Source organism: Cervus canadensis, chromosome 26 (assembly GCF_019320065.1).
Source record: "Cervus canadensis isolate Bull #8, Minnesota chromosome 26, ASM1932006v1, whole genome shotgun sequence".
Taxonomy (NCBI): domain Eukaryota; kingdom Metazoa; phylum Chordata; class Mammalia; order Artiodactyla; family Cervidae; genus Cervus; species Cervus canadensis.
In genome coordinates this window covers 37,643,652-37,670,298 of record NC_057411.1, presented here as the reverse complement: position 1 = coordinate 37,670,298, position 26,647 = coordinate 37,643,652, and the positions used below count along the sequence as shown (strand labels likewise).

At 39.7% G+C, this 26,647-nt stretch overlaps 2 protein-coding genes across 2 annotated transcripts in view; both read left to right on the top strand.

Moving 5' to 3' along the window:
* MAPK10 (mitogen-activated protein kinase 10) overlaps positions 1-26,647 on the top strand; it is a 603,644-nt gene that overhangs the window by 103,878 nt on the left and 473,119 nt on the right. The gene's annotated exons all lie outside the window — the stretch shown is intronic.
* LOC122428343 (ragulator complex protein LAMTOR5-like) lies at positions 9,227-9,454 on the top strand. Its single transcript, XM_043448321.1, has one exon. It carries the CDS (start codon positions 9,227-9,229, stop codon positions 9,452-9,454), a length of 228 nt encoding a protein of 75 aa, XP_043304256.1.

Sequence of the window (26,647 nt, the reverse complement as noted above, 5' to 3'; positions counted from 1 at the left end):
TTGATTTATTTGGACTCTGTGGGAGAAGGCGAGGGTGGGATGTTTCGAGAGAACAGCATCGAAACATGTATATTATCAAGGGTGAAACAGATCACCAGCCCAGGCTGGATGCATGAGACGAGTGCTCGGGGGCTGGTGCACTGGGAAGACCCAGAGGGATCGGGTGGAGAGGGAGGTGGGAGGGGGGATCAGGATGGGGAATACATGTAAATCCATGGCTGATTCATGTCAATGTATGGCAAAAACCACTACAATATTGTAAAGTAATTAGCCTCCAACTAATAAAAATAAATGGAAAAAAAACAAAAACAAAAACTTTGTTATTTTGAAACAATTTTAAATATAGAAAGGTTGAAAGAATAATAGAGGTGCCTATATACACTTTAATAATTTTTAATATTTTACCACATTTGCTTTTTTTGTATTCTCCCTTCACCCTCCCCCCATAAATATATATCAAATCATTTGAGCACATATTACAGTATTATTCCCTTTGACCTCTTAATATTTTATTATGTGTTTCCTGAGAAAAATGATATTTTTTTTAACATTATCATAATATGGTTGTCAAGTTTAGGAAATTGACACAATACTTTTTCCCCCATCTACAGTTCATAATCCAATTTGTCAATTATCCCAGTAATGTCTTTTTTCTCTCTAATACAGGATCCAATTCAGGTTCCTGTATTGCAGTTGGTTGTCCTTTCCCTATTGTGTCCAAATTGATTTCTTCAGTTCTTTAATAACAGATGATTGATAGTTTCAAAGAATACAGGATAGGATGTTCATCACTTTGGCTTTGTCTGGTGTTTCCTGGTGATTAGACTTAGATCATATGTGCCTACCCATCTACAACATCAATGTATTTTCCCTTTCAGAGTACCACATCATCCGTTTGCCCTTAGTGGTGATGCTAATTTGGTCGCCTAACGAAGATGTTCTGGTTTCTCCATGTATGGTTATTATAATTATTTTTTTCTTCCAATGCTAAGTCATCTGTGGGGAGACACTTTGGGATTATGCACATATCCTTCTTCTCATTGAGCTTTTCTCACTAGGATGCAGTGAGTGAATCTTTATTATGAGAGTTTCAGAGTGTTTTTTCCCTATCTCACAATATAATTTTATCCTTCTTTTCCCACAGTTGTGTTTTGTTGAAAGTTTTACTTTCGTTTAAGATTTGGAGGACTAATTAACAAATGAAACTACTTGTTACACATAAACAGTTTCAATTTTTAATAGATTATTTAACTTAATTTTAATATGCAGTCATTAAAAGAAAAGAAATATAAGCAATAGAGAGAAGTAACAGAGTATACATCACCAAATTGGGCTGATACCTATGGGCTTCCTTGGTGGCTCAGCTGGTAAAGAATCCGCCTGCGATGCGGGAGACCTGGGTTCGATCCCTGGGTTGGGAAGATCCCCTGGAGAAGGAAATGGTTACCCACTCCAGTATTCTGGCCTGAAGAATTCCATGGACTGTATAGTTCATGGGGTTGCAAAGTGTTGGACACGACAGCAATTTTCACTTTCCTTAATCCAGACTTGAGAAGCGCTGGGAAGTCCCAAATGACAGAAATCTGGAGTTCCAGTTGGGAAAGGGTTCTGGGCAGTATATCCACTCCATGGGTGAGATTTCAAATCACATCTTTGGGGGTTCCTGCTTATAATCCCAGGTCACAAGATGATACTGTTATCAGTTTGCTTGCAAAAATGCAGCTCCAGTTTTTAACTTTTACAAAGCTGTTTGTTTCACCTCTTGAGTCATAAGATTCCTTAGACCCTGAGGGATTGGCTAGGTCTCCAGGGGCTGAAGAAATTTCAAGATCCACTCCCTTTCTTATCCAAAGTGCTGTTTGACTTGCTGGAAATGACTGATGTGCTTGCAGGCAGGCGTGTAGTCTAGGTAGGTCCCGGCGAGGTCAGAAGTCAGTCAGAGCCCTGCTCCCCTGAAGCCTGAACAAGACTATCTTCACTTTAATTTCCCTAACAAGTTGAAACTTGGCTCCCAAAGTTATCATCAAATTAGTTATTTTCTCAATCTTACACTACACACAAAATAGTGTCAGAATAACTACACCAATATCATGATGACAAACCCAGCAGAAGGAGCTGATGATTTTTTGTAGCTCTTTTATTCCCTAAATTGTGGGTATAATGTCAAAATACTGAGCTCAAAAGTTACTTGGATTGATTCTCTTTCCTCCCCTTTTATGTGGTATTTATCTTTTGATTCCCTGGATTGGGAAGATCCCCTGGAGGAGGGCATGGCAACCCACTCCAGTATTTTTCCTGGAGAATCCCACGGACAGAGGAGCCTGATGGGCTACGGTCCATAGGATCACAAAGAGTCAGATGTGACTGAAGTGACTTAGCATGCACGTGCTCAATATAGTTATTAAACTATAGTGTGTTAATTTGTTTTTGTGTCTATTAAGTTTTAGTCCCCTCCCACCCCCCGACTTTCCATTCTTTCAAACTTAAAATCTATAGCTTACCTTTTTAGCTTCTCAGGAATGCCATAATAGAGTACCATAGACTGGGTGGCTTGAAAACAGAAATTAATTTTCTCACAATTCTGGAGGATGGGAGTCTAAGACCAAGGTGCAGGAGGGTTGGTTTTTCCTCCTGCTTTACAGATGGCCACCTTCTCCCTGTGTACTTGCATGACCTTTCCTCTGTACTTAAGCCCCCCTGCTGTATCTTCCTCGTATAAGGACACTGGTTCTATTGGATTCTCATCCTTTGACCTCATTTAAGCTTGGTTACATCCTGAAAGTCCCATCCTCTAAATGATATTGAGTTTCAGGGCTTCATATGTGAATTTTGAAGGGTACACAATTCAGTATATAATACCCACAGCCTTTGGCTCTCTTATGAAACTCTTGATACTGTTTCTGAACTCATTGAAGCTGCTGACCCTTTTTGATTCAGTTCCCTCCTTGTCCACCTGTTTATATGCTTCCTTATTTATTATTTTCACAAATTCATCCAATCATTCATTTTTGAGTAATTTACTCATTCAGAAAACTATTTCTTGAACACCTACTAAGCATAGGCTCTTTGCTAGACACAGGAGATATAATGGTGAGGAGGAAAACAGAAAAAAGATAAATTCCAAGAGTTTACAGTCAACTGGGGGAGTCTGACATTGATCAAAGTGTAATCCAAATAATAATTGCATTTTTAATTTCTTAAACATGTAAGATGACAATGCAACTGTGCTCCAAAGAATTGTATAAGAAAGTGTGAAAGTGAAAGTGTTAGTCACTCAACTGTGTCCGACTCTTTGTGACCCCATGGATTGTAGCCCAACAGGCTTTTCTGTCCGTGGGGTTTCCCAGGCAAGAATACTGGAGGGGGTTGCCTTTCCCTTCTCCAGGGGATCTTTCTGACCCAGGGATCGAACCCAGGTCTCCTGCTTTGTAGGCAGATTCTTTACCATCTGAGCCACCAGGGAAGACCATAAGGAAGTGTAAGAGGAGGCAACTGACATATTTGGTGTAATCAGGGAAGGCATCTCCAGTAAAATGATATCTATGCTGCATCTACTGGAAGGCCAAGAGTTCACTGGAGAAAGAGAAATAAAGGAGAAGTGGAGGTGGTCTAACAGGGAACTGATGGTTCCAGCAAAGGAACAGAATACCCTAAGGACTATCATTTTAATAATTTGCACCAATACTGTCAAATTCTTTGCCAACAGTCCTTCATTTGCCACTTTTCCCATCTCCAACAGAGTATTAGTTCAACCATCTAGAGGATAATGTTGCTATAAGGCATACCTCTATGTGTATTAGTTCCACTGCAGATTTATTACCTGCAGTAATGGTAGCCTTTACTATTATAGTTTGCTGATGTTTCTGTGTTTCTGGGCAATTCTCTTTCTCTTGAACATGAAAGTGAAAGTTGCTCAGTCGTGTCTGACTCTTTGTGGCCCTATGGACTATAATATTCATGGAATTCTCCAGGCCAGAATACTGGAGTGGGTAGCCTTTCCCTTCTCCAGGGGATCTTCTCAATCCAGGGATTGAACCCAGGTTTCCTGGATTGCAGGCAGATTCTCTACCAGCTGAGCCACAAGGGAAGCTCAAGAATACTGGAGTGTGTATCCCTTCTCCAGCAAATCTTCCTGACCCAGGAATCAAACTGGGGTTTCCTGCATTGCAGGCAGATTCTTCACCAACTGAGCTATCATTGCTGCTGCTCAAAAGCTAATTCAAACCTGGCCAGGTTTCCTTGAGCAACCTTGCCCATTATATCCTATGAATGAATTTTCCTAACACAAAACAAATAGAAGCGTTACATGAGAACATCCTAAAGACTAATCACCCCATATGCTGGGGAGCTTGGTGCTGTCTCTCTAGCTCCCTGACTTCCCAACATCCAATTTGCTGTCCACTCTTGTTCATTCAACCTTGTTGATATCTTTTAAGTATCTTTTTTTTTTTTTACTCTACTTATTTCAGACTCTTGCCATCTCTCTCTTACATTTCTACAAAAACCTGTTTAAATATTCCACTCCTTGCCCCCTGTCTTATCTCCTTTTAATTTATCTTTTATAGGGCATCAGGGACAGTCTCTTATTCACTATATTCTACATTAAAAGAATGAGTGTGGTCTTCAGAGCAGAACAAGCTCTCCCATATACTAATAGTTATATGTCTTTCTGTGAGTGACTTAATTTCTTTAAGTTTAAGCATTTAAATAAAATCTGTGAAATGAAGATAATAATAGCCATACTTGGTTCTTGTAAGTAAAATGTGCTCAAGTGTGACCTGCTATCATACTAATGGTTAGCATTAAACTGTGGGGTGGGCACTGTACTAACTGTTTTATGTGCACTATCACATTTATCTTTTCCAGAAGATGAAAAATTTGCGCAAAGTCACACAGCAAATAAAGTGGTGACATGCTCAGTTAGCCTCCAAAACACCTGCTCTTTACCACATAACTATAGCTATTATCAGCAAGAGTGGGAAACTGAGAACATTGTGAAACTTAGCTGCTAGATGAACTTGGACAAGTTTCTTAAGGATTTTGAGCATCAGTTATTTTATCTGTAAAATGGGGATATAATATGTACAATATTTTATAGAGCGTTACATAGAATTAATGTAGAAGGTAAAAGACATGAAATATTAATAAAGACTATCTATGACTGTCATTATTTCTAGACTAAAAATACAGCTTTTAAGCTACTCTGTTTAAAAAATTATGTTGCTCTCCCTCTCTGGGGTATGCATAAAGCCCACTATCTTTAGCAAAGTCCATTAACCTGTGTTTTAAGGTCTGTTTACCTCGTCTTCCATTTTGAGGTTTAATAATGACCATTTGCTGTTCTAAACATGCGTTGCTTTCATAGAACTCCCTGCCTTTGTTTGGCTGTGAGATCTTAGTTCCCTGACCAGGGATCGAACCCGTGCCCCCTGCATTGAGAGCTCAGAGTCTTAACCACTGGACCAGCAGTGAATTCTCTACCTTTTTAAAGGCTGCTTTCTTGACCTAAAAAACTGCCTCCTTCTCTTGCTCCCACCCCAATATTTTCTCCTCTGGATAACTTAAAATTTTTAGTACTTGCATCACCTCCCCCTCCCCCCTCCCTTTTTTTTTTTTTTAAGCAAATCTGTATTTGCTTAACATCTTCAACTTCCTCAATTATAGTTGAATGACCTTTCTCAGATGACTTTGTAAGTGGGCATGCATCCATTGAATCTCATTTCACAATTTTTTACCTGTCATTTTTCCTCACTAGACCATGAGCTATCAGAGGGGTAAATATTGTGTCTTTCTCATCTGTATGACAAGACTTAGCACCGTGTGGGTACAAGGTTAAATGCCTGATGTGTAAGGATTAAATGCAATGTTTGGAAGTATAGAGCTTGGGTCTTGGCAGGTATTTAATAATAAACATTTCCTGACATTTTAATAATTTTTAAGATGGTTACAGTCATAAATATCTATTAATAATATTTATTTAATTATTTTTAATGTGAGGGTGATGTTTGTCTCTTTGTTCCCTTGTACACATTTCAGAATTTAAACAACATATTTAGGAAAGTCTTTCTTCTACAGTTTATCCTATTATCAGTTGAAGTAATTAAAAAGTGTTTCTGCAAACTACTTATTTTCCTCATTGTCCAGACATGGTGAAAGTCTCCAATTACAATTATTATTTTTAAAGCACACCTGTTAACCAAATGTGATGTCTTTCGTTAAGTTGTTAGTTGACCTAAAATAAGGGCATTTCCATGAAATCAAACTGGAAAGAATCAGCAAGGGTTAATGCAAAAAAGGACATACCGAAATAAACATGACAAGCAACACAAAGAAGGTTGGAAATCCTTTTAGAAAGATACAGTTTGCCAATTTGACTCTGTCTTCTCTTTTGACAATAATTCAGTGCTGGGGGCTCCTGCTGGGGAGAACGTGGAGGAGGGAGGGAGGAAAGACAGGGACACAATTTAAATGTTTTGACAGCTTAGTCAAAGAGAGTGATCTGCTGCAGGCGTTTGCACACTTTAACCCCAGCTGTAACAGTTAGAATTCTTATTGCATGGTCTAAATCCAAGAATTGGCTGTTTGGAAAACTGTTTCCTGACTGCTACACACACATGCACAAAAGAAGAAGTGAAAAAGATCAGGTAAGCAAGAAACTGAATCCACTCAAGTGTCTGTTAAGTGACAGTAATTAACTGGATTTTAATTTTCTCATGTTCATTTTTCATTAGATTTTTATCCCAGATAGAACCAAGAGTGCCAGAGCACCGTGTCTTTATTCTCTTGGGTCCCATGTGCAAAATTTCAACACATCCTGGCAGGTTTAGTGGTAAGGAATTAAAAATAAAAAGTTCACTACGATTTAGTTCCAAAGTTGATTGAGTGAGTCCATTGTAATTCAAAGATGCCTCATTCAGGTCATTTCTTTTGTCCAAACAATGCTTATTGGAAGAGGCAAGTCCATCCACAATACATTTCTCATTGTTGGGAGACGGCGTGGTCTTCTAGGATAGCAGAAACTTTGCTCTGTGTCAGTCTCTTCCTCCCCCCACTTCACACACACACTTACTGTGGCACATAGCTAGAAATGAATGGGTGTCACTGAATACACATTGCCTGCCGTGTCAGTAAACAAAGGATGTGTCCGCCCCTTTTCCATCACGCACCCTGGGGAGACTAAGGATGAGAAAGCACAGGATATTCTGACCCCAGGGAGCTGAGGTGCATATCAAAGGAATGATTTCAGTGAGCCCAGACTCTTGCATCTTTCCATGCATAGAAAAGCACTAAATTCCTTAAGTTGAGATAGCTGGTTTTCTTTAATTAATAGTAATCTTTTGATGTTCTGACTACCTGGTCTTTGTTGCAGAAACTCCCCTGTATCCCAGCTCCTCCCGTACTTCTTCGGAGCAGTATTTCAGAGGCTGTATTCCAAGCTTAAGTCCTCAGTTTTGTCCCCTGAATAAAACATAACTCTCAGCTTTCAGGTTGTGCATTTTTGTTCAGTAGACATCGGGGAAGAGGCATAAAGGAAAAGAGGAATGTGGTGTTTGAGACGTGACTTCATATAGCATTTCATTCTACAAGCAGGATTTATGTTGTTGGACTATTGTTTGAAATGAAATGCAGTAGCAGTAGGTTTTGGGTGGTGCTATTAAATTTCAACTCCCCAGTCACAGTCACCTATCACCGTGTTAGGCACATGGGAGAATTTAAGAGCAACAAAACAGTGTCAGGCTGCCCTCTAGCCCTATAAATGAACCAGGCAGGAGTGTGCGACTTGGCAAACAAAGCCTCTGGTTTATTAAGCTAATGAGTTTTTGTGAATAAGCAAGGCCAGCATTAAATCATTTAAAATGAATTTTCTCCTAGATTGAAACATTGTACCCACTGTACTGTGAAATGAATTTTAAATTTTGGGTAAAGTTTGATTTCTAATAACCTGCAATATTTCCTTCTTCTCTTTCGTTGCTGTTTTTCTTTCCTGTGGCTTTTCGTTTAGAATGACTTAAAGCTTCATGATTTACTGCCTCTTGACTTTAAAGTAGTGAAAGAAAATAACTGAAAGTGCCAAGAACCTAGAGAATGAAGCTGTCCAGAGTTGAGCAGAAAGTACTTATTGTTTTGCTTGTCTGAGTGGTGGTTTCCAGCAGAAGACTTCATGGGGTTAATTTGAATTTCTTGCCTTCTTAAAACTGTAAGACAGCCACATTCTTATGCCCCTGTTTTTAGCAGTACACGCTTGCCTTGAAATCGCTGTTTCCATTGTAATGGACTAAGTGGCTGCTCAGCCTTGAGAATAAATAAGCCTCCTTAAGCGCTTAAATCCCTCCTGGGGAGACACTTCCAGAAAGGTTCATTTTGTGTCACAGTTAGGGACAACACTCAAACAACAGGCGAGAACAACACCAATTATTTTAAAGGAGACTAATTAGGGGATACACAAGAGGAAATTCAGCTGCGAGTTGTAGAAACAGAAATTTAGAGGTGGGAATCATCGCGGTAAAAGTTTTTCTTCCTCCACTTCCATAACTTTCATGGTAAAAAGTCTCTGGCTTTAAAGCTGTCTCCCACAAATTGAACTCTGGCAGGAATTAGGGCGACTGGATGTTGATGCCCGTGGCTACACATTTGATCACTTGCGTTTCCAAACGTTTGTTTTCTTCATCCCATGTCAGAGTAGAAGAGAGTATTTACAGACAGAGGCTCCTGAATCTCTGTCAAAATGTGTTCACTCACTTATCTATCCCTTCATTTATATGTCTGGTCAGGCTTTGGTGGAATGCTCACTTTGTGTCAAGTACTGGATTCGTCAATACTTTGTCTTCAGCACGCTTTGCAGCTTTGTGAGATAAACTGCGGTGCAGTGGGGTGAGGTGGTCAGCGGTGATGATGAAGGAAGAAAAAAAAAAATAGTTTCAAGGACCAGTATGACATTGGGTGCAAGAGAATATTCGCAGGATATTCTGCCAGAGATGAATAGAATGATGAATATGTAATAGAAATTGTGGACAGCTGTTGCGTTTCCGTTAATAGTAACTCCAATTTCAGTACTTTGTTTGGGTTCCATTTCATTATATAATCATAGCTAAATTAAATTGTGTTGTTTTTAAAAGCAATATATTGACCACTCGCGTCATGTGACTGAGGGGCACCCCAGTGTGGCGTAGAAGGAGGCGACACGTGGCGGGATGCAGGCTATCTCTGACAGCACTTGGACGACACGATGGTGAATCCATCCATTGTTGGAGTCCTGTGCACAGATTTACAAGGACTCAATCTGGGCTGTCACCGAACCCAGTCTGATGAGCATGCCGGGGTGATATCTGTTCTTGCCCAGCAAGCAGCTAAGCTAACCTCATACCCCACTGATATTTCTGCGGTGTGTCTAGAATCAGATAATGGGAATGTGATGCTGCAGACACACGATGGCATCCCAGTGGCAGTGTGCTAAATGGCCTCCTGAGGTCTTCTATCAGTGCTCCGAAGCCTGGCATAGGCTTTCAGTGGTACCTTATGTTAATTACCTTATAGATAATATAATATGCTAGAGTTCCAGTAATTAGACCATTCGTGTAATAGGCATTGGGCACTTTCCTATTAATTTTAGAGGAAGTTGTCTTTTGACCCTCTGTGTCTTGACGTATCAAATACCAGTTAAGGAAAGTACCACATTTTGAAACAGCAGGTTTAGGTCACCTTGTATATAGAATTTTGTTATGTTTAATAAACCTGGTGGGAGGAAAAAAAAGCAGTATATTGATTCCAACATTATAGATTCAGTCCTGGGATGTCTCAATTATTGTATATGAAAGCTACTTTAACACTGATTGACCTCTGTCAGCAATTTGTAGAACTTTCCATATCAATCAGAAAAATGACCAAATGTAGTGATAAATTAATTGAATGAGAGACCATTACACTTTGGTGGCTCTAAGGCCATGGTGGCTTATATAAGCAAAACAAAATCTTAGCCTGCAGATGCCTCAAGGTCACAAAATTGAAAATGTAGGGACGACCAATCACAAACAATTTAGGCTTTAAGCTGTAGCCAATCAAATAACTTCCTTTCTTTCTATCTGTACTTTCTCTGTATTTCCCCTGGCTCCTGTCTGCCAAGAATCTGTGCCTAAGAGGACTCTTAACCATTTCCTGTTTGGTGCTGCCTCATTTGAATTAATTTTTGCTCACTTGCTGGTGCTGGGAAAACTGGTCAACCACTTATAAAAGAATGAAACTAGAACACTTTCTAACACCATACACAAAAATAAACTCAAAATGGATTAAAGATCTAAATGTAAGACCAGAAACTATAAAACTCCTAGAGGAGAACATAGGCAAAACACTCTCCGACATAAATCACAGCAAGATCCTCTATGACCCACCTCCCAGAATATTGGAAATAAAAGCAAAACTAAACAAATGGGATCTAATGAAACTTAAAAGCTTTTGCACTACAAAGGAAACTATAAGTAAGGTGAAAAGACAGCCCTCAGATTGGGAGAAAATAATAGCAAATGAAGCAACAGACAAAGGATTAATCTCAAAAATATACAAGCAACTCCTGCAGCTCAATTCCAGAAAAATAAATGACCCAATCAAAAAATGGGCCAGAGATCTAAACAGACATTTCTCCAAAGAAGACATACAGATGGCTAACAAACACATGAAAAGATGCTCAACATCACTCATTATCAGAGAAATGCAAATCAAAACCACAATGAGGTACCATTACACGCCAGTCAGGATGGCTGCTATCCAAAAGTCTACAAGCAATAAATGCTGGAGAGGGTGTGGAGAAAAGGGAACCCTCTTACACTGTTGATGGGAATGCAAACTAGTACAGCCACTATGGAAAACAGTGTGGAGATTTCTTATAAAACTGGAAATAGAACTGCCATATGACCCAGCAATCCCACTCCTGGGCATACACACTGAGGAAACCAGATCTGAAGGAGACACGTGCACCCCAATGTTCATCGCAGCACTGTTTATAATAGCCAGGACATGGAAGCAACCTAGATGCCCATCAGCAGATGAATGGATAAGGAAGCTCTTTTACATATACACCATAGAATATTACCCAGCCATTAAAAAGAATTCATTTGAATCAGTTCTAATGAGATGGATGAAACTGGAGCACATCACATGAGAGTGAAGTAAGCCAGAAAGATAAAGACCAATACAGTATACTAACGCATATATATGGAATTTAAAAAGATGGTAACAATAACCCTATATGAAAAACAGAAAAAGAGACACAGATGTATAGAACAGACTTTTAGACTCTGTGGGAGAAGGCAACGGTGGGATATTCAGAGAGAACAGCATTGAAACAAGTATGCTATCAAGGGTGAAACAGATCACCAGTCCAGGTTGGATGCATGAGACAAGTGCTCAGGGCTGGTGCACTGGGAAGACCCAGAGGGATGGGACGGGGAGGGAGGCGGGAGGGGGGATCAGGATGGGGAACACACGTAAATCCATGGCTGATTCATGTCAATGTATGGCAAAAACCACTACAATACTGTAAAGTAATTAGCCTCCAACTAATAAAAATAAATGGAAAAATAAAAAAATAAAAATGAAAATTAAAAAAAAAATAAAAAAAGATCTTATTTTTAATGAAAACAACTTCCAGGATAATTTCATGTCATTTTTACTAAAATATACAAAAACTTTTGACCTTCTAATATATATACATACCTTACTGTATATATATGGTAAATATATATATAAAAAATAATAATTTTTGCTCACTTGCTTAGCATTTAAAATATGCCTCAGTTTATCTATCAGCAGCTGTTTTGTATAGCTACTTCATTCATCTCTAACAAATCATAACTGGGTTTCTGTGATACACCAAAAACTTTCAAAGAGACATGCGTGCTCAGTCCCTTAGTTGTGTCTGACTCTCTGTGACCCCATGGACTGTAGCCCATCAAGGTCCTCTGTCCATGCGATTTTCCAGGCAAGGGTACTGGAATGAGTTGCCATGCCTATCTGCAGGAGATCTTCCTGACCCAGGGATTGAATCCATATCTCCTGCATTGCAGGTGGATTCTTTACTTGCCGAGCCACCCAGGAAGCCTACATATACATAGATCTCCTCCCTTTTCCATTTCTTCTTTTTGAAAAACTCAATCCCACTGCTCTAAGGTGAATCACTTTGAACCATTTTTATGGGGAATTTCTTCCAGGTTTCCTTTGACCAGTCATCTTGCTTTCCCTGGTTCTGAATCTGTATTTGGTGTATATCAATATCAATGTCCTCTCCTCTGTGCATTCAAGATGGATTCTAGTGAAGATGCCTAAGAGCAGGTTGGCATCATTACAATGAGGTGACGCCTCCTGTCTTTTTGACCTTCAAGGAGCCTTTCTGTGCTTGTTGTTCATCAGTCACTCAGTTGTGTTGGACTCTTTGAGACCCCGTGGACTGCAGCACGCCAGGCTTCACTGTCCTACACCATCTTCTGGAGTTTGCTCAAACTCATGTCCATTGAGTTGGTGATGCCATCCAACTGTCTCATCCTCTGTCATCCCCTTCTCCTCCTGCATTAAATCTTTCCCAGCATCAGGGTCTTTTCCAATGAGTCGGCTCTTTGCAGAATGTGTCCAAGTTTTGGAGTTTTAGCTTCCTCATCAGTCCTTCAGTGAATATTCAGGATTGATTTCTTTTAGGATTGACTAGTTTGATCTCCTTGCAGTCCAAGGGACTCTCAAGAGTCTTTAACACCACAGTTCAAAAGCATCAATTCTTTGATGCTCAGCTTTCTTTATAGTCAAACTCTCACATCCTTACATGACTACTGGAAAAACCAGAGCTTTGACTAGATGGACCTTTGTTGGCAAAGTAATGTCTCTGCTTTTTAATATGCTGTCTAGATTTGTCATAGCTTTTCTTCCAAGGAGCAAGCATCTTTTAATTTCATGACCGCAGTCACCATCCACAGTGATTTTGGAGCCCATGAAAATAAAGTTTGTCACTGTTGAAATTTTTTACCCATCTATTTGCCATAAAGTGATGGGACAGGATGCCATGATAATCATTTTTTGAATGTTGAGTTTAAGCAAGCTTTTTTGCTCTCCTCTTTCACCTTCATCAAGAGGCTCCTTAGTTCCTCTTCACTTTCTGCCATAAGGGTGGTGTCCTCTGCATATCTGAGGTTATTGATATTTCTCCTGGCAATCTTTATTCCAGCTTGTGCTTCTTCCAGCCCAGCATTTTGCATGATGGACTCTGCATATAAGTTAAATAAGCAGGGTGACAATATACAACCTTGACGTACTCCTTTCCTGACTTGAAATCAGTGTGTTGTTCCATGTCCGGTTCTAACTGTTGCTTCTTGACCTGCATTGACCTGCCAAATATTTCTCAGAAGGCAGGTCAGGTGGTCTGGTATTCCCATCTCTTTAAGAGTTTTCTGGTTGGTTGTGATGCACACAGTCAAAGGCTTTGGCGTAGTCAATGAAGCAGAAGAAGATGGTTTTCTGGAATTCTCTTGCTTTTTCTGTGATCCCTGATGTTGGCAATTTGATCTCTGATTCCTCTGCCTTTTCCAAATCCAGCTTGAACATCTGGAAGTTCTCAGTTCAGATACTGTTGAAGCCTGGCTTGAAGGATTTTGAGCATTACTGTGCTAGTGTGTGAAATGAGTGCAATTTTGCAGTAGGGTAAACATTCTTTGGCATTGCCCTTCTTTGGGATTGGAATCAAAACTGACCTTTTCCAGTCCTGTGGTCACTGCTGAGTTTATCAAATTTGCAGGCATTTGGAGTGTAGCACTTTAACAGCATCATCTTTTAGGATTCTCTGTGTGTATGTAGTAGGGAAGTTCTCCTTGACTTTGAGAATGAGGAATATGTGGTCTTTAATCTCTTATCTGAGCAGGGTTCAGCTCTTCTCTTGCTCCTCATCTGGGATATCTATCCACAAGGACAGGCTCTGGCTGCTTAGGCTGGGGCCCATCTATCTCCTGCCTCAGTATGTGGTATCTGTTTAAATATGGCTGATTTTGACCCCCCTCCAAAGAGAAACATAACGTTTATGGTCTCAAAATAAAATAAGATCATTATTTCTGGGTAAAAATTTTGGAAAGACTTCAGTTTTCACAGACTCTGGACAGAACATCCGAAGAAACAGCAGTTTCTTTGCCAGATATAAGTGAATCAGAAATGACATAATTTCCCCTGAAAAATGCCAGGAATATTTTCTCTGTATATGGTTGTCTGTATCATGCTCTTACATATTTCTGAATCTCACCTTGTGTTTAACTTCTGCAACTGTATCTTCTATCTATATTCTACACTTAAAAAAAAAATCTTTTATAAGTACAACGCCAAACCACTCCTCTCAGATGTGTACATATCGATAACTGAATAAAACTATTAAGCCATAAATACTTGATTTCTTAAAATCCATAAATATCATTAAGAATTACTTTTACTAGTTTAAAAATATTGTGAGAAAAAATTGTAGGAGACATACTATTAGTCTACTGAAAAAAATGTATTTAAACAAACTAAAGTGAACTATGGATGTTCATTGGAAGGACTGATGCTGAAGCTGAAACTCCAGTACTTTGGCCACCTCATGCGAAGAGTTGACTCATTGAAAAAGACCCTGATGCTGGGAGGGATTGGGGGCGGGAGGACAAGGGGACGACAGAGGATGAGATGGCTGGATGGCATCACTGACTCGATGGACACGAGTTTGAGTAAACTCCGAGAGTTGGTGATGGACAGGGAGGCCTGGCGTGCTGCGATTCATGGGGTCGCAAAGAGTCGGACACGACTGAGCGACTGAACTGAACCGTAAGTGAACTATTGATGACTAAGTTTGTGTTCTTCTCAGAGTTCTAGTTTTCTAAAAAGGAGAGCTCTTGAATTTGGTGAAAGTGAAAGTGTTAGTCACTCAGTCATGTCTGACTCTTTGTGACCCCATGTACTCACTGTAGCCTGCCAGGCAGCTCTGTCCATGGGACTTTTTCAGGCAAGAATACTGGAGTGGGTTGCCATTCCCTTTTCTAAGGGATCTTTCTGACTCAGAGATTGAACCCAGGTCTCCTACATTGCAGGCAGATTTGTTACCGTCTTAGCCATTGGATGGAGAAGGAAATGGCAACCCACTCCAGTATTCTTGCCTGGAAAATTCCATGAACAGAGGGGCCTGGCAGGCTACAGTTCATGTGTTGCAAAGAGTTGGACATAACTAAGCACATACATGTAGCCATTGGAACATTCATCAATTTAAAAATTAAAAATAGCTGAGATTAGAATTTGCTATATAATGCACTCAGCTTCTTGTCCTGTAACTCAGTTTGACACATACAAGTTTATTGTGACAATTGGTTTATTTCTGATGAATATTGCTAGGAAAATTTCTTCATAACTATAACAGACCCCCTCAGTTCAGTTCAGTTCAGTTGCTCAGTCCTGTCCGACTCTTTGCAACTCCATGAACCACAGCACGCCAGGCCTCCCTGTCCATCACCAACTCCCAGAGTTTACCCAAACCCATGTCCATTGTGTCAGTGATGCCATCCAACCATCTCATCCTCTGTCATCCCTTTCTCCTCCTGCCTTCCATCTTTCCCAGAATCAGGGTCTTTTCAAATGAGTCTGCTGTCTGCATCAGGTGACCAAAATATTGGAGTTTCAGCTTCAACATCAGTCCTTCCAATGAACACCCAGGACTGATCTCCTTTAGGATGGACTGGTTGGATCTCCTTGCAGTCCAAGGGACTCTCAAGAGTCTTCTCCAACACCACAGTTCAAAAGCATCAATTTTTCGGCGCTCAACTTTCTTCACAGTCCAACTCTGACATCCATACATGACCACTGGAAAAACCATAGCCCTTGACTAGATGGACCTTTGTTGGCAAAGTAATGTCTCTGCTCTTTAATATGCTGTCTAGGTTGGTCATAACTTTCCTTCCAAGGAGTAAGCATCTTTTAATTTCATGGCTGCAGTCACCATCTGCAGTGATTTTGGAGACCCCCTAAACTCTTAAAAAGCAAATGACTGTAATTGTATTCAAAGGCAAAGTTCTAGAATTGCTCTGAATTCGACATATGTTATTTACACTTTCATTTTCTACAATTATCCTTCTTGATTTATATTAGAGTTACCCAGAAATCACCTGGGTTCATCTTTGTTAAAAAAAATAAAAGTGAAAACATAGCAGATGCGTTAGAGTAATTATATAACAATTTCTGCTGCAGGCTAAAAGCATCTTTCAGGCATTTTAATTAAGCCAGGAGTGTTGCAGCATGCTAGCAAATATACTCCATTTTATCTTCAAAAAATGCTTATTATGACATGCATAATGACAGAAACAATGATTTACATTTTAAAGAAACAATCTTTTTCATATAATCAACTTTATTTTAAATTGTAAATTTCTATTTTAAGATTAACTCAGGAATACCTGTATGTATAATTTAAAGAAGACATGAGAGGCCAATTATTTTGGGAAGAGATGGATTTGGGTGCAGGCTTCCACTCTATTCACTTTTCATGGATTTATTTTTTATTTTGCAAGAAGAGATTAGTAGAACACTTATGAAGTAAGTTTTTTTCTTGATGAATTCTCCATAGTATCCAATTTTATTGCCAATATGCTATAAGAACTAAATATTTTAATTCTTAATTAGTAATAAAATGTCAATAGCTATTTTAGGAAGAATAGAACTTTTGCTTTGGTTACTGTAATAACCACTAATCTTAATTTCTGGATTGGAGTAGTTTGACTTTTGGGTTATTTTGGCCATCTTTTATTACGTTTTTACTTCACATTTGACTGTCTTCTATGATGACACTTTTTAGAAGTGTCTTTCTTATAGGAGGGTCTTCTGTATGCAAAGTAATTCCCCCCACTAGCATTCAGTTCTTTCCCTTTGTAGTGAACAATTAGGAACCCTTTTGGTTGCAAAGGTAGAGTAAAGAAGGAGGAAGATAGGGGATAAGAGAAAAGGAAAGCAGTGGAAAAATAAAGGAGATACAATGGAAGCAGGTAAAGAATTTTGTTTAACAGAGGGAGGTGTAAGTAAAAACATTTAATTCTGGAGAAAATGAATGGATAGAATGAATGAATGAATGAATAAATATTAAAATAAAAAGATAGCATAGAATAAAGCAAATAGCAAAACAAATATACTGTGTTATTCATTTTAGTGAAAGAAAATATAATCTCCTGTATAAAAAGAAATTAAATTCTCTTGGAAGATGTTAATGTCAAAATATCTATTCAGCCTTGTCATACTTTAGATAAAAGCATAATCTTGCAGCTTGAAAGTATTCTGATGTATTTCTTTTGTAAACAATTTTCTGGGACAGGAAACTCTAAATGACATCAACTACATGTTTCAATTACAAACCAAATTAACATTATTTTAGAAGAAAAATGGGTATCTTCATTTAGAAGCCAGATGTCTTATTAAATACAATTTCCTCTGTTGGCTGCTTTATATTAGGGGCAGATTTAAAACAAGAACAGCTTCTGTGAAATATAATTATACCCTTTGTGTGGCTTTCATGGTCATGGAGGCTGGAATATGAAAGTCACTGACAAACAGATCTGCAAAGCAATTTTTTTTTTTTTTCTCTAAAGAAGTTGTTTAAATCCAATCAGCTGTCATTTTTTTTTGGCTGCTCCAGAACCTTGTTATTGTCTCGGTTATGTTAGATAGATTGATGTATCCATTCAGAGTTTCCTGTTATGGCTTTCAGAGAAGTCTCTCATTGCTCTATCCAATGTTCAGCAATCAAATTGGTGGAGAATTTACATTTCTTTTGGTCTCATAAATGCTCTAAGATGGATGTAGTAAGAAGCATAAGCTACATCTGGAGTTAGAGTTCTTTTTGTATGTTTCTCATGTGGACATTCTAATGAAAGAATGACTTCTTTTGCTTATTGATTATTCTGATTTTATTCTTTCCCCTCTTAAAAAAAATTCTTAACGCGTGTATCTTCCAATGGGTGGCATTTACTTTTTTTGGCTACTTATGTCTAACGAATTGGAAACTATTGGCAATTGGAAAACATTGGCAGTAAGTGACTGCCTGGTTATTAAAGTTTACTCAGATGCTCTCTGTATTATCCGGTAGATAGAACCATGGGATCCAGAAGCCAGTGGGTTACCTGGTCCAACAACCTGTCTAACACTCTTGCCCTAGCAGTTCATACACATAATGTCTGGACCTTGGCACTTGCGAGGAGCCCATTCCACCTTCAGACAATGCTGTCAGACAATTGTTCAGTAGATTGTGCTGAGGTTTTCCTGAAGCTTCCATTTATTGATCACAATTCTACTGAATGGCAATGTATAGAAACTTCCTTCCATTTCTCATGTAATTAACCCATTACATATCTGAAGGCAGCTGTTTTGCCCATTTGAGTCTTAATTTCCCAGATTTAACTTTCCCAGTTCCTTCACTTGTATGTCATAGGGGTCCCCTGACCAGCCTGGTTAGTCAGAAATTCTCATCCTACTTCTGCTAGAAGGTTGATACAACTTGAATTCTGTTGCTGTTTTCATCAAGACATTTTGAAAACTATTCTTTTTAAACAATTATTTTTTTCTATTTAATAAGGCCCTCTTTAAAATCTCTTTTATATTATGAAATAACCAATATGTGAGAAAGTAGAAGTACCTGGGGTTGTCAAATAAAAAACAAATCCAGACTTAGTAAAGACTTTATTTATTTTATTTTAATTTTAAAATTTTTATTTTATTTATTTGTTTTACTTTTCTCTGTGCTGGGTCTTTGTTGCTGCGTGGGCTTTTCTCTGGTTGCGGTGAGTAGGGGCTACTCTCCACGTGGGTGTGTGGGCTCCAGTAGCTGGCACATGGACTCAGTAGTTGGAGCTCCTGGGCTGAAGAGCAGAGACTCAATAGTTAACGGCGCTCGGGCTTAGTTGCTCTGCAGCATGTGAAATCTTCCTGGACCAGGGATTGAACCTGTGTCTCCCACACTGACAAGTGGATTCTTTATCACTGAACCACCAGGGAAGCCCGAGAAGGACTTTATTTGAGGGGATTATTGCACAATGGGGAAAGAGACTGTTGCAATTAGGTAGAAGACTTTGACCATCAGATCTGCAAGCATTATACAAAAAGGGATCTTCTTTAATAGGAAGAATAGGAAGGTGAGAGGGAATGGTGTGCGGAAGTGGGCTGGAAGGGTAGACAGATGGGATAGATTAGAGACTCTTGTACCCTAAGGACAGTCTCTTCTCCAGGGACCTCTAAGGGAGGAGCTGAGTGCTGGCCAGAGTCAAGGGACCTTGGGGTAGGAGAGAAGTTAATCACAGGTTAACAAGTACTTTCTTCTGCTGGATTAGTGGGGACAAGCAGTTCAGTGAATCATTTCTGAGGTGGAGAATGGGAATTTGGAGGGTCTGTATCTGGCCACGTTGAAGGTAAGCCAGGGCACTCTCTGTGTGTCTTATCTAGTTTACATGGGGACCAGTGGTTGTTTGAGCTAAGCCGTTTTCTGGTACACAAAAGAGTGAGTGGGGGAGATTTCTTTAAACACTGCTGTTTTCCAGGATCACAGGGCTCTGATGAAGCTCAACATTGTTACTATTCACTGCTGGACTTCACAGATGTCAACATTTGGGGCCATATTTGCTCTAAAAACATTTGAAAAAAAAAAAAAGAAATCTATACTACAGATACAGTGAACCCATGCAACCTACTTCATTTCCTTATTTTTCTCCCCAGAGTTTACCACGATCCTCTTTAGTTGTTGCTGCTTATGTATGATATATCAGACAGACAGACAGACAGACAGACACACACACACACACACATGCTCAGAGTATTGTTTGTTATGTTTTCAGTTTACTAAATGGTTTCATACAATATATCCATACCTATCAATCTCTAACCTATCCTCTCTCTCTATTTCTTTATCTATATCTCACTTTTTCTCAGTCAGTGGTGAGTATTTGAGATCTGCACATCTTGATATATGTCTTTCCATTTCATATATTTTACCTATTTAATTACTGTATGGCAGTAACCTATTGGAATATTTAATTTTTAAAAATCCATTCTTCTGTAGATAGGCACTTAAATTGTTTTAATTTTTCCCTTATTACAAACAGTAAAGTCTTTTTTGTGTGTATCTTTAAACTTGTGTACGTGTTAAAAAGCTTCTTCAGGGGGTGAACCTAGGAGTGGAGTTTCTGAAACTTTACTATTAACAGATACTATCAAATTTTTCTCTAAAGTAGTTGTACAAATTTATACCCCGCTTTCTTCTCTAGCAATCTGTGACAATTCCTTCTGCTCCACATTCTTATATTTTAGTGTCAGAATAAAATTCTTGCCATATTGCTAGGCATGAACTATGGTATTGTTTTGTGTTAATTTTTAGTTCCTGACTAGTAATGAGGTTGAGTTTATTTTCATGTTTATAGATCATTTTATTTTTATTTTTGCGATATGGCTATTCATAGTCTTTGCCCATTTTCCTTGAGTTGTTTTTCTTTTCTTACTGATTTCTAGATGTTCTTCCTGTTTTCTGTATACCAGTTTCTTTGTCAATCATATCCTTTGAAAAGATCTGTACCTGATCTGTTTGCTTTTATTGTTTTTTAAAAAAGAAATATATTTATTTTCATTTGTTTATTTGACTGTGTTGGATCTTAGTTGCTGTCTGCAAGATCTTCAGTCTTCATTGCAGCATGTGGGAGTTTTAGCTGAGGCATGTGGGATCTAGTTCTCCAGTGATCGAACCCAGGCCCCCTGCATGGGAGTGCAGAGTCTTAGCCGCTGGACCACCAGGGAAGTCTTACTTTTATAGTTTTTATGTTTGAATGTCGCTGTTTCAGTCAGCTTAAGGTAAACCATGCGATGGTAACACAGCTCCCAGATCTCAGGGTTTATTGCAGCAAAAGTTCCACTTTTACTCACATTTTCACGTGGTTGACAGGCCCTGCTCCACATATTTTTCACTCCAGAGATCAGAGTTGAAGATGTGGCTCTTATCTTAGACATGTCAGTCTTGCAGCACAGAGGAGAGATTACAGGCCCACAGGAAGGCTCTTAAAGCTTCCGTTTGCCAGTGGCACCTGTCACTTTACACCCACATTTCATTGGCCAAAGCAAATAGCATGGGGTGAGGGTGTAGTTGCGGGGGGTGGGTGGGGGCGGGGAGCGCAATAGTGTTCAGAATGATACAGTCTGTCACCAAGACCCTGGTCCTTTTCTCTGTGGTCTGTGTGTTTCATGACCTGTTGAAATAATTCCCTACTGAAGGTCATAAAGATATTCTATATGTTCTTTGGAGGTCTTGATTTTTACATTTATGTTTTTGATCTATCTGAATATACTTGGGGTGTGGTGCGAGTTAGATATCTAAGTTTAGCTTGTTTCTATGGATATGGATATTTATATGGATGTTTTTATTTATATTTATGGATAGTGAAACATGCCTATCAGCCTTTCCATTAGCCCTTCCTGCCTTTTTCCTCTGATGTTTTTAATGTGATCTGTGCCTTGTATCCAGTCCCATGTATGTGTGGGCCCTTTCTGGGGTCTCCAGTTACATTCTGTTTGTCTATTTGTGTACACCTGTGCTAATTACTCTGTCTCTCCATATATTTAGATAGATATTTTTAAATTTAGAAATATATCCAAGCATGCTTCAGCCTTGGGGTTTTAATTTACGGAAGTGGAGTTATTTTTCACCCCTTAGGTTTCCTATCTTGGAGACAGCCTCTTCCAGGACTTGGTTTTCTTGCCTTCTCTCCTGGTTCTGCCCTCCAAATGCATGACATCCACTTCTATTGTCACACCTCTGGTTTTGAGTTCCTGCTTAATTTCTGGCACTTAATATTTACCTTTCTTATTTATTATTATAACCCAACTTTGTAAACTAATTTAGGGATATATATATACATATATGGGCTTCCCTTGTGGCTCAGCTGGTTAAGAATCTGCCTGCAATGCGGGAGACCTGGGTTGGATCCCTGGGGTGGGAAGATCCACTGGAGAAGGGAACGACTACCCACTCCAGTATTCTGGCCTGGAGAATTCCATGGACCATAGTCCACGGGATCGCAAACAGTCAGACATGACTGAGCGACTTTCACTTTCACATATATATATATATATGTATATATATTTATATATATATGTTTTTCTGGAACTCTCTTGCTTTTTCAGTGATCCAACGGATGTTGGCATGAATTTGAGCAAGTTCCAGGAGTTGGTGATGGACAGGGAAGCCTGGCGTGCTGCAGCCCATGGGGTCGCAAAGAGTCGGACAAGACTGAGCAACTGAACTGAAGTGAACTGATATATCTATCTATCTATCCAGGAATCGAATATGTATTCGATTCGATTCCTGATCAGGGATTGAAACTGTGGCCCCTGCACTGGAAACACTGACCTTATTTTATTTATTTCTGTCTGTGCTGGGTTTTCGTTGCTGTGAGGGCTACTTTCCAGTTGCATGCCCAGCCTTTTCAATGCAGTGGTTTCTCTCATTGCGGAGCCTGGGCTCTAGGGTGTGAGGGCTTCAGAAGCTGGGGCACAGGGGCTCAGCAGTTGTGGCCCCCTGGCTCTGGAGCACAGGCTCAGTAGTTGTGGCGCCGGGGCTTAGTTGCCCTGTGTAGAGGCTGAGTCTTAGCCGCTGGACCACCAGAGAAGTCCCCGGGGGTTATATATATATATATTTTTCCATTTATTTTTATTAGTTGAAGACTAATTACTTTACAATATTGTAGTGGTTTTTGTCATACATTGACATGAATCAGCCATGGAGTTACATGTATTCCCCTTCCCGATCCCCCCTCCCACCTTCCTCTCCACCTGATCCCTCTGGGTCTTCCCAGTGCACCAGGCCCGAGCACTTGTCTCATGCATCCAGCCTGGGCTGGTGATCTGTTTCACCCTAGATAATTGTCTCATGCATCCAGCCTGGGCTGGTGATCTGTTTCACCCTAGATAATATACATGTTTCAATGCTGTTCCATTGTTTTGTTTCTTGGTAACATGAGCGGAGTCTGTACTGCTGAGTCTATCTCGTTGCTGAAACTCATAGGAGACTCTTTAAAAGTTGAAAGTATTCAAATGAGGGAAAATCTAATGGTAGATTTAATAACTTGATTGACAAAAGAAATATTTTCTGGATCACAAGCCTTCCCAGGGAGTCTCAAATTATGTATTGAAGCTACTAACTTTTAAAATTAATTAAAAAGCTATCTGTTACCTAAGCTATTTTGATAGGCGAACTTAGCTTATAGGAAATTCTCTTGACACGGTTCTTTGCTATGGTGTGTTGAGTTTAATGTCTCAGCTAATTTTCTCTAATTATTTTCAATAAATATCAGAAACAAACTGCAGGAAGCTTTCAGATTTCAGTGTCTGTGTGTGTGTGTGTGTGCGTGTGTGTACATGCACACATGCATGACAATGTGTACAGAAGGAGAAGGTGGGGAGTTAGGGAAAGGGAAGTGGGAGGGAAAATTGCAGGAAGCTTTCAGATTTCAGTGTCTGTGTGTGTGTGTGCGTGTGTGTACATGCACACATGCATGACAATGTGTACAGAAGGAGAAGGTGGGGAGTTAGAGAGGGAAAGGGAAGTGGGAGGGAAATTTGTCTTGTGTTCCTTCCCTCTCCCCACAGCTGCTTTTCTGCCTGCGATAATTTCTCTCCCCTGCATGCTTAGAGTGAAAGTGAATGTTATGTGTAACTCAAGGGTCTGATGCCCTTATGGGCTCTGACCATTTAGAAGAAAGATCTCATTACCACTTTCCCCCAAACAAGGATCATCTTGCTCTGGTGTATTTGGGCTGCATCTTAGTCGTTTCTGGTTCTCCCTGTTCTCTATTATTGCTCAGTTCCTAGCCATGATTTTGTTCTGCCTTTGGTCTCTGTACGTTCTGCTCTGGTGCTTGACTTAATCATATGATATGTACAGACTCTGGAGGCAGACGATCTGGTGTCAGGTCCCAGCTTGACACTTACCAGCTGTAGAATCTTGGGTATCTCACTTACTCTTTCTGTATTTCAGACTCCTCGCCTATAAAATGGAAATAAAATAAGTAGCTATCTCTTGGAGTTGTTGTGAGGATTATGTAGTAAGTGGATTGTCCAGTATCTTCAGATTTTGTTTCCAATTCTGTGCATGCATGTTCTAAATGAGCTGTCATTCCAGAGCGAGCACTGGGTGTCTTTACTGTCAACTGCCCTTGACTGCCAGAACCTGGTTTGTAAAGTTCTTGGGAATTCCTGAAACTATTTGGGAATCTATGTCTGTGGTCCCAAATCCCCTCCGACTCTCCCCCAGCCTTTTAATCAATGACTGATTAAATGGTTTGTAGAGTATAAATAGGGGCTTTGGGCTTCCCCTGTGGCTCAGCTGGTAAAGAATCCACCTGCAATGTGGGAGACCTGGGTTTAATCCCTGGGTTGGGGAGATCCCCTGGAGAAGCGAAAGGCTACTCACTCCAGTATTTTGGCCTGGAGAATTCCATGGACTCTATAGTCCATGGGGTCACAAAGAGTTGGACACGACTGAGTGACTTTCACTTTCACTTTCACTCCATGGTGGCTCAATGGTACAGAAACTGCCTGCAATGCAGGAGACACAGGTTCTATCCCTGGGTCAGGAAGATACCCTGGAGAAGGAAAGGGAAACCCACTCCAGTATTCTTGCCTGGGAAATCCTATGGCCAGAGGAGCTTGGTGGGCTACACTCTGTGGGGTCATTAAGAGTTGGACATAACGTAACAACTGAACAACAACAACAGCAAATTCATAAGCGAACTGCTGACATAAGGCTGCTGTGCCGTGCTGTTCTTCGTTGCTCAGTCATGTCCGACTCTTTGTGACCCCATGGACTGTAGCCCTCCAGGCTCCTCTGTCCATGGAGATTCTCCAGGCAAGAATACTGGAGTGGGTTGCTGTGCCCTCCCCCAGGGGATCTTCCCAACCCAGGAATCAAACCTGGGTCTCCTGCATTGCAGGTGGATTCTTTACTGCTGAGCTAACAGGGAAGCCCACATAAAGCTGTTATGTACCAGCTTTCCAGAAAGTTTGGAAATAACAGTGTAGGACATAAAAAATTTAAAACTGGATGATGAATACAACTTATTTGTTAAGAGGACTTTACAAATAAATAGAGTCTGGACTTGCCTTCTTCTCTGGTTGTCTGTGCTTCTCTCTGACCCTGAGTGGGGACTCCTTGAAGTCTTTGTGGTGGTAATCCCCATCCTCTTGAGAAATTCCATCTACTCCAGGGTCTTTCCAAAATGTGACTTTGGATATGATCCTTTTCTTTGAGTGACTGAAGGATTTACATCCAAGTAGAATGTCAGATGCTAATTTCATAGCCTTTTATAATACTTGGAGAAGAAAAAGAAAAAAGCTTTTAATAAAAAAAGTAGTTTTGAATTCAAGGACTGCAAGCATTAAAAGGACTTGGTCAGCCAACATATTGTTTTGTAAGCCAACATTTTAATGTTTTTTTTTTTTTTTTGAAAGAGATGAAACAGTTTGCTTTAAGCCTTGAGACATTAAATGTCAAGTTTGAGCCCATATGTTGGATTATAAGTGTTCAAATAGCTGTATTATGCGAAATTCTAGAAAACTGGGTTTGCCATGGAAATGTTATTGTAGTTATAACTACGGCTAGGCTATTGTGGTTTTGTTTCTGACCATAAAAAAAGCACTAAAATTTATACCCCAGGGGTTCACTGAAGAAGCAAAGGCAGAGATAAGTGAAGCATTTCAATTTATTCTAAAATAAGACTCTGCTCTCCCCATTGTCAGTTATAAATTAATATAATACTTTGATTTTTCAAACAGACTCTTGCACATATAAAAGATTTCAGTTTCAGTCAGGTCAGTTCAGTCACTCAGTTGTGTCTGACTCTTTGTGACCCCATGGACTGCAGCACGCCAGGCTTCCCTGTCCATCACCAAGTCCTGGAGCTTGCTCAAACTTAAGTCCATCGAGTTGGTGATGCCATCCAACCATCTCATCCTCTGATGTCCCCTACTCCTCCTGCCTTCATCTTTCTCAGCATCTGGGTCTTTTCTAGTGAGTCATTTCTTTGCATCAAGTGGCCAAAGTATTGGAGCTTCAGCTTCAGCATCAGTCCTTCCAATGAATATTCAGGAGTGATTTCCTTCAGGATTGACTGGTTTGATCTTCTTGCAGTCCAAGGGACTCTCAAGAGTCTTCTCCAACACCACAGTTCAAAAGCATCAGTTCTTCGGTGCTCAGATTTATTTATAGTTCAACTCTCACATCCATACATATTTCAGTTTAGACAAGTTCTAAATGCTGGTGAGTAACATTTAGCTTAGGTTTTGAAGTATGTGGTATGAAAGAGTTATGTCAAAGTTTTGAGTTTGGGAGTGTTTGGGAATAGACTGGAATTCTTTACACAGACCTAAATTTAGGAAGAGAATGAAACTATATTATATTGATTTTTCACTCAGAAGTAACTTCACCACAAATTTGGGAATCTATAAGAGATATTTGCTGTTTGTAGCTGCAACGTTAGGGGTAGGAATTGACACAGTGTTATTAGCTTTCTATTGCTGCTATAACCAATTACCACAAACCTAGAAGCTTACAACAACATTCACTTATTGTCTCACAGTTTCTACAGATTAGTCG